General features: G+C 40.0%; 1 protein-coding gene across 2 annotated transcripts; it reads right to left on the bottom strand.

Moving 5' to 3' along the window:
* Positions 1-934: 934 nt before the first annotated feature.
* LOC139952557 (uncharacterized) lies at positions 935-8,038 on the bottom strand. Of its 2 annotated transcripts, none has more exons than XM_071951726.1 (5): positions 7,891-8,038; positions 6,751-6,814; positions 5,567-6,166; positions 2,740-2,985; positions 935-2,185 (listed from the first exon to the last, which is right to left on the bottom strand). In XM_071951726.1, the coding sequence occupies exons 1-5, from the start codon at positions 8,003-8,005 to the stop codon at positions 1,258-1,260; spliced, it is 1,953 nt and encodes a 650-aa protein (XP_071807827.1). In that variant the 5' UTR covers positions 8,006-8,038; the 3' UTR covers positions 935-1,257. The 2 variants fall into 2 exon arrangements, with proteins under 2 accessions (XP_071807827.1, XP_071807828.1); XM_071951727.1 differs by having other exon boundaries at positions 7,851-8,032.
* Positions 8,039-8,544: the final 506 nt, after the last annotated feature.

Below are 8,544 nucleotides of genomic sequence, written 5' to 3'. Positions count from 1 at the left end.
CCTATGATTTCTTTTTCACAGAACTCCGGAAAGTAGAGTATACAGTGCCGACACACATCGGTGTATGGGTAAATCCAATCGAATATTCTTTATCCCCGATGCAAATTTAACACCTATTAAAGACTCTCTGCACTATTGGTAATTGTCAAAGACCAGTCTTCTCACCGAGTGTATCTCAACATATGCATAAAATAACAAACCTGTGAAAATTTGAGCTCAATTGGTCGTCGAAGTTGCGAGATAACACAGGAAGTCGTGTGCTTTCAGATGCTTGAATTCGAGACCTCAAAATTTAATTCTGAGGTCTCAAAATAAAATTCGTGGACAATTACTTCTATCTCGAAAACTAATTCACTTCAGAGGGAGCTGTTTCTCACAATGTTTTATACTATCATGATCTCCCGATTACTCGTAATCCAAAAATGTTTTTATGCTAATAATTATTTTAAAAAATCATAATTATTTTTCAAAAATCATAATTATGTTTGTCATAATTATTTAATAAATAACTATTGGGTGTTAACTACTATTTATTATTGAAATAATAAATGGAAAAAAAAAAAATTTCAGTATGAAATTCATAACTTTTTTATATTACTATTATTCTAACTTTTTAAATACCAAATATTGGTTATAGATTTTGACACTTAAAGGAACACGTTGCCTTGGATCGGTCGAGTTGGTGTTTGAAAAGCGTTTGTTATAATATGCATATGGGTAGAAAGATGCTGTAAAAGTAAAATACAATGATCCACACAAACATGCCTCGAAATTGCACGGTTTTCCTTTTACCTCGTCGACTAACACGGACGGCCATTTATGGGAGTCAAATTTTTGACTCCCATAAATGGCCGACTGTGTTTGTTCGCACAGTAAAAGGAAAACCACGCAAGTTCGAGGCAAACTTGTGTGGATCATTGTATTCTACTTTTAAATTATCTTTCTACCCATATGCATTTCATAACAAACGGTTACAAACGCTTTTTTATAGACCAACTCGTCCGATCCAAGGCAACGTGTTCCTTTAACACCAACAAAGTAAACACCCAATAATATTGAAGCAGAAATTGAGACTGAACTTATTTTGTGCGCACTGAATGCAAATTTTGGGCAGCAGTTGAAACATTCTGTGTAGCATTTTGCTCTGCTACAACTGTATACAAGGGAAATCGTTCACGGACACACCTCGGGATGGGGGTTATCATATCATACTTTCTGATTTACATTGGAACACAGCGGATTGGTACCCCTAAACCCTTAGATGTAACAGACAACAACACCCTCATTGTTGTAGTCAGGGGAAAGAACCTCATCCGAGACCAAAGAAACGCTGCATTTGGCACTGAACTCTCCAGGACCATGCCTTCCCAGTAGTTCCAATCGGCCCAGATTAATGTCACTTTGACTGCTCTCAAATCTCATGCAAGATAGTTTGGCATCAATCCGAGGTAGATCTTGAGTCGTGAGGGTTTCCAAGGCCTCACTGATACTTGGGTAAAGATTTACAAAGGCTTCATCGGTCAGGGTGTGGGAAGCCTCTCTCGCTGATCGTAGAGATTGTTGTACCTGCTGTGAGAGATTCGTCACAGACCATTTGTATTCATCAAGCTTAACGCTGCGGTCTATCTGGATACCTACAATTTCGTCAATTAGACGGTTCTCATGGGCGATTAGTTCTTTTTTGACTTCATTTGCTTTGCTCTTGACGTCTTTGATGGTTCTTTCAACTGCAGAGTCAAGTTTGTCTTCAATCTTGCAGGCAATGGATGAGGACATGCTTAAATCTTGTACAATGGTTTCGAGAGGGCCAAAGAATTTGACTAAAGACTGTTTCAAGCTCGCTGAAGCTTTGGCGCAATCAATGTACTCATGTTCTGGATGACGGTGGTCAGTTTCAGAGCACTTTCGGCAAATCAACTTGGCACAAGTTGTACAATACAACTGAATGTCCTGGTCATTATGGCTGGGGCATTTTGAGCGATGTTGCTGGTTGGTTGGCTCAGTTTGTTGAATGTCAGTAACTAAGTGGTGTGACGTTGCAGAGATTCGTTGGTGTATCTTGTGACAGTTAGTGCAGATGTTTTGTTTGCAGTCGAGACAGCGTAGGGGGGCCACTTCCTTCTGGTCATCACACACTTCACAGAATGGTAGCTTGTCACAAGATGATGCAACTCCCTTAGTTAGCCTGTTGAAAGTAATAACAAAACCAATTAAAATATGTCAAATGTAGCTTGCAAGAATACAGTTGTTGGTATGGGATTTTGTGAGCTTTTTGTGATCCTGAAAATAGTCTAGGGTAGGATGGGGCAAGTGGACCACTTTAGCAGATCATTGACTTTAAAGATAACTCAATAAAGCAGGAAATGGGTAAAACTATGTTTAATACATTTCCAAAACACACGTTTGTTTAGTTAAAAAAGCTGCAATCAATTACATTAATTAAAATTACGAATATTAACTCGTCCATAAATCATCAAAAAGTGGACCACTTACCCCGTACATGGGGCAAGTGGTCTGCATAAAAATAAAATTAACCCAAGCCACCAAAGGAGTTTGGAATATTGTACTGGAATGAGTTAATTGGTGACAAACATCTCAATTGGCAATTAAAATAATCTTAGAAGCACAACTGTTAAACAAATAAAAACTGGAGTGGCACTTGCTGTTTCACAGACAAGCTTTGAGTGATCCCAAACAGTCGTGTTTCCCTCTCGATATAGGCCTACTACATGTAAGTACCATTGAGATAGTTGGTCTTCCTCGTCTGTGGTGAGAGCTGTTGCTTTGTGTGCTGATGGCGCATCCACATTAGCGAGTTTCTTCAATCTTCGGGATAATGTGGTTTTGGGGACTTCGAACAGCTTTGATGCAAGTCGCAGACTTTTCACCTCTCCACTTTTGATAGCAGCAACTGCTCTTCTCATTGAATCTGGTTCCCACATCTTTTGTGGTCCACGCTTAGTGGGTCTATACGTCCGTACCATCCTATGATGATAATAATGATAATAATAATAATAATAATAATAATAATAATAATAATAATAATAATGATAATAATCGAAACCGGGTCACCTTGGTGAGAGGCGAGTGCTTTACGCACAAGCCAACCGTGCCACCCACGGAAGATAAAAACTGATAAGGAAGATCAAAATTAGATCATGCAATATTTCAGCCTCAAAATAGTCATAGTGTAATGTTGTACATGTGTCACAAAGACCTTATCGCAAATACTCGGTACGCACACAAAGGACGTGGAAAGAGGTGCATGCTGGTCTAGCTAGTTATCAAATCTGGACACTAGCTAGACCAGCATGCACCTCGTTCGACAGTTTGCGCTTGCACACTGGTATTTGCGAAAAGGTCTTTTCACACATGTATACATACAGGACTATAGCGCCCTCTAGAGTCCAACCCCTCACTCATGTACCTTTCCATCAACATGGCAGCCAAGTGTTAACGTGATTAAAACTACCAAAGTTCAAGATACAACCGGAGTCCCGCTCTCTCTCTCAAGGGTGAGAGTCATTACTAATAAAAAAGTCTGAAACTTGGATAAATATTCAAAGGTATGTTGAAATGATGGCATTTCCACTTTTTGGTATTCCCCTGGGGTTATAAGATTCCAAGGAGCTTTTGGAAACAGTATCCAAAGCACTAGAGAAGTAGACAAATTGGCAGAATTTCTTTGTTTGTGGAAAAAAAATATTGCCTGATTTTCTTCACCATGGTGACCATGCCGACATAAAAAGTCTGAATTCAGCCAAAAGTCCGAACAATCTCATCCCTGCTCTCTAAATGCCAGCAGGAGGCATTACATGCTGGCAGGGGTTCAAGCTCTTACAAATACAAAAGCAATATACATCATAATCAAGAGCTATTTACACAGTATAAGGGGCAACTGGTCCAGGTGGACTACGAAAAGTAGTGGTCCCCTAGCGCCACGTTTTCCATGTAGAATTAATCAATCACTAATCTGCTATTCACTACAAATCTAATTAATTCACTAACTTGTCCAGAGCAATTTGCGTTATCATTTGAATATACTTCTTAATAAGGGAATCAATGTGTGGTGAAGAGGTTTTCAACTAGTGGTTTAATCCCAATGAGGCCTGGATTTTGATAATTTTACCGAGACAAAGTCTAGGTAAATAAAATTAATAAGAACCAGGCCTCGGCGGGTTTAAACCACTAGTTGAAAACCGATTCAACACACTTTGATTCCCATTCATATAGTCACCTCTTTAAAATAGACACCTCTTTCCTTCTTAATTATTCATAAAATAGACAACTCAGAAGCCTAGACTATCCATACTCTTTTTACTTTTAAAAATTAGTTAGTTTAGTTAGTCTTATTTATTTGTATTTACGGGTTTTTGGATTGAGTTACTGCCCAAAATATCCTCAAAGGCAACTGCCTATTATCATAATAAATCAGCTTGTACAAATTATTTTTTCGAACCTACAGCTACTTAGCTTTCATTTGTAAGCAGTGTCCAGTGATTGGTCTTCAAGTTCAACAAGACAGGCGCCATCCATTCACCCATTCTTGGCATGTTTGGCCAAAAACCTGCCATCCTCAAACGTCAGGTACATACATGGGTGTGTGCTAACATGGTGCTAAGGTGTCACGAAACACTATTTACAAGAAAAATCATACATTTCAAACCAGAAATTGTGCTTAAAACTGAAACTTACCTTGCTCACACACTGACACTAACAAAAAGAGAAATAGATCATGTGTTTACGGAAATCACAACGAAAAATTTAGGATTCATTACCGACCGGTGTTACAGGGCAAAGGTCAAATGACTTTGTTTCCCCAACAGAGGGCAGCAAATCAATTAAACCAAATCTCTTTTGTGGAGGGAGGAGGGCCGAGTGGAGACAAAAATAATGTTAATATCAGTACCTTTATGGAAACTAATTTCCTATGTTCCAGGAACAAGATGTTTCATTCCTTTTGAACAAATTGCTCAAAGCATAAAATCCAACGACACCTTAGCCTACTAGTATTCACATTATTTGACTGGCAAAGTGCGGTAAATAAATTGGGCACTCACAAGCCCGAGGGAGACTCGTGCACTATAGATGGATTGCAATACAGGTCATCGAACGCCATCTTTGATACACTATCAATACAGTAAAAGGAAAACCACACAATTTTAAGGCAAATTTGTGTGGATCATTGTATTCTACTTTTAAAACATCTTTCCAACCATATATGCATTTTATAAAAAACGGTTACAAACCCTTTTTATAGACAAACTCGTCCGACCTAAGGCAACCTCTTCCATCAACGATGGCAGTCGATGACAAGTATTGCAATCCATCAATTTACCGAACTATTAAGCCAGTCCAAATGAGTTTTATAACACACCTCAGTCTAAAATGAACAATAAGAAATTTTAGAAACTTTATTTTTTTTTTAATTAACTGTTTTAATTCAACAATAACCACATGGGCAAGTTAAATCAAGAGCGTTTCAACAATAAAATAAACAGACTAAATTTCCCTGGATTCAATTTTTAGTTGCCGTTCACGTCAAGAGAAGGTAACAGGGGCTTACATAATGAGTTCATTCGAATGACAAATGTCTCCAATTGAAAAGCGCTGGTTGGTTGTAGATTTGACTTCAGTTTCAAGTCTTTTTATGTCAATCTTAGCTTCGAGTAGATTTTGCCGCAGTTTGTTGCAGGTTTCGTTAAGTTGAGCGAGTTCATCTTCCAGGTGGGCCACATACGCTTGACTGACCGGTTTGTTATGGAAAGGGCGATGAAGGTAACTGTGATCGTTCTCCAGCGTCCTGTGCCTGTCATCGACTAATGCGTCAATATCTTCATGCTCAACCTGAATACCAACGGATTTGTATAAAGTGTATGACAAACGTCTTGATTTCTTGGGTGGATGTGGGCTAGAAAGGTCCGATGCTAGTTTCTTCTTTGGTGGTGCTCTTTTTGGCGTCTCAGGTGAGTTGTATCCCTTCAAGAATAAAGACGGGTGCAGATCATCGGGATAGGGCTGACCATATTTGAAATGGTTGCTGCAGACCACTGTTGTTGATTTCACTGTGAAATCTTGCCGTCTAAGAAGTCGGGTCCAAAGAGGAAAGAACTTCTCCCTGCAAGTGTGGAACCTTAGGTAACTTACATGATCTTTAACGACGTGTCTACATGTATGAAAATAAGAGGAAACATAACACAATTTTATGGTTTAAAAAAAAATAAATAAGAACAGTTTATATTAGTGAATAAGTTTAATAAAAGTTTAGATTTTGTCTTTGGGATCAGAGTTTTTTAGGTGACGGATTGAATGTTAGGCCTATATATCCTAAGTTTGTTTATTCAGGTTCAAAATGGCAGTTTGTGTAATGGATTGTATTCCACCAGATGAGAACTTTTTTAAAAAAGAAAGGGAAAAGAAATGGCTGCCAAGAAATTTGAGGTCATTTTCTGTTTTCTGGGTAGTTTTGGTTTCAAGACCATTGGTGTTGCGCGATCACATACAACCAATGTTCCGATCTATGCACGGCAAAAACTGCCGCTACATTCGTTCATTACAATCATGTACAGTTTTTGCCGTGCATAGATCGAAATTGGTTGTGTGTGAGACCGCGCAACACCAATGGTCTTGGAACCAAGGCTATTTTCTGGGTGACTAGTGGCACATGGTCGCAGCTATTAAATCATGTCCAGTCGCGACTACCGTTTTGCATCACAACAACAAAACTTTATAATTGTAACAGAAAGTTACCTTTTTGGATATCGTCGGTCATTCTTACAGCCAAAAACGGCACAATGATCACCACCTCCCATCACTTATCAGATTATGATAAAACGTACATGAAAGAAAAAGTGACAATCAAAATTAATAACATTAGTAGGGATTAGTCATTACTAACAGAGAATAGTATGTGCGCAAGACATGACATAAGTGGTTAGTATCTGCCGAGTGAGGGCGCTCTTGCTACGATAGTAAACCCATGATCCTTTGCGGTTTGTAGTAAACCTTATCCACATAGAGTGCGTTTTGGCGACCCCAACCAAAGCCCACCAACTGAACAAGTCGGTTACCGGTTGGTCTGAACAGCATCATCACCGAGCTCAACCGAACACGCGAAAACGCTCAACCAATAACCAATGTTTCTGGTTGGGGTCGCCAAAATGCACTCCTGGTTATCCTTCACTTTTAGCTCAAGAATTTAGACCAACATGGAGCTATGCTCCATGCTTACAGTTTTAGACCTAGTTGCGATAACGTAACCCTCCTCCCGACTGGCGGCCATCGGGAGGAGGGTTATGGGCTGGCGGCCGTCGGCAGGAGGGTTAAGTTATCGCAACTATTTTGTGCTTAGTTAGGTTAGACACTCTCTTGTTTTTTCCCGATCTGCACATGAACTCCACCAACAATCTTCCCAGTCAAGGATCCTGCCGAGTTAATTATCAACGTTAACGTACTCATATTAAACACGGAGGCTAGGAAGGTTTTCCTATATATATGGTTGTTTGAAACAAGTAGTATTAGTAAATCTACTGTACAGCAAAGTTAAAATAAAAGAGGACAGCTGATGAGCTACATGTAACAACGTAGCCCCACTTGTGTGGCCAAGGATAGCTGAATCCTTCAATGGCCACACAAGTGGGGCTAGTAACAAATAGTCTACCTCCTAGTTGCGATAACGTAACCCTCCTGCCGACGCCGTCGGCAGGAGGGTTACGTTATCGCAACTATCTACATCCAAGAGTCCAAAACCAAGAAAATAGTCCATGAGCTAACTGTTAATTTATTACTAAAACTAAACTAAGCTAACTGTGTGTATGTGAGTAGTTCCGATAAAATTTAAGAGGACGTACCTGGCAGGTCGGGATCAAATAATCAAGCAGGAAAGCTTACCGGAAAGCGGCGGGTACGGGTAGATTGTGATTCTGCAGAAGGATTGACTCGAGACCGTAGACGTCGTCTGAGTCAAACTCAAAAGTTTTAACAACACAACTTGAGTCCATGACATCGACAGAACATTTTGACATTAGGAGGGCATTATTACTTCCTAGCCGGAGAGAAACGCGCACTGAACTGAAATGTCGCCCTCCATCGGCAAGTTTGTTTTTCTGATTGGCCGCGCCGGTGTCGCGTGCAATTATGTCCTCTATGCGATACTATCCGGAGGACATCAATGCATAATGTCCGCCGGACGGTTTAGCATATGCAATCGTGTCCGCACGGACGCTAGTGCATAATGCAATTGTGTCCGCCCGGACACATTTGCATATGCAGTTGTGTCCGCCCCGTGCAAAACCGTCCTTGCAGTAAATTAAACGCCCTTGGTTGACGGAACACTTTCGCCATTTTTTACAAGCTAAGTGCATGTCATGAATGACATGGGAAATGATTAGGCCGTTGGGTATTCGCTGCAATAATAAAATACGTGAATAGGTTCAGTGCATCACGCTCGCTTACGCGCGCACATACATGTACAGTCATGTACATACCACCGGATGGTTTTTGCATAGCCCTGGACACTATTGCATAGGCAAAAATGTCTGGAGC

The sequence above is a fragment of the Asterias amurensis genome, chromosome 20, assembly GCF_032118995.1.
Source record: "Asterias amurensis chromosome 20, ASM3211899v1".
NCBI lineage: Eukaryota > Metazoa > Echinodermata > Asteroidea > Forcipulatida > Asteriidae > Asterias > Asterias amurensis.
Note: the sequence above shows the minus strand (reverse complement) of the source record. Positions and strands in the feature narration are given on the sequence as shown.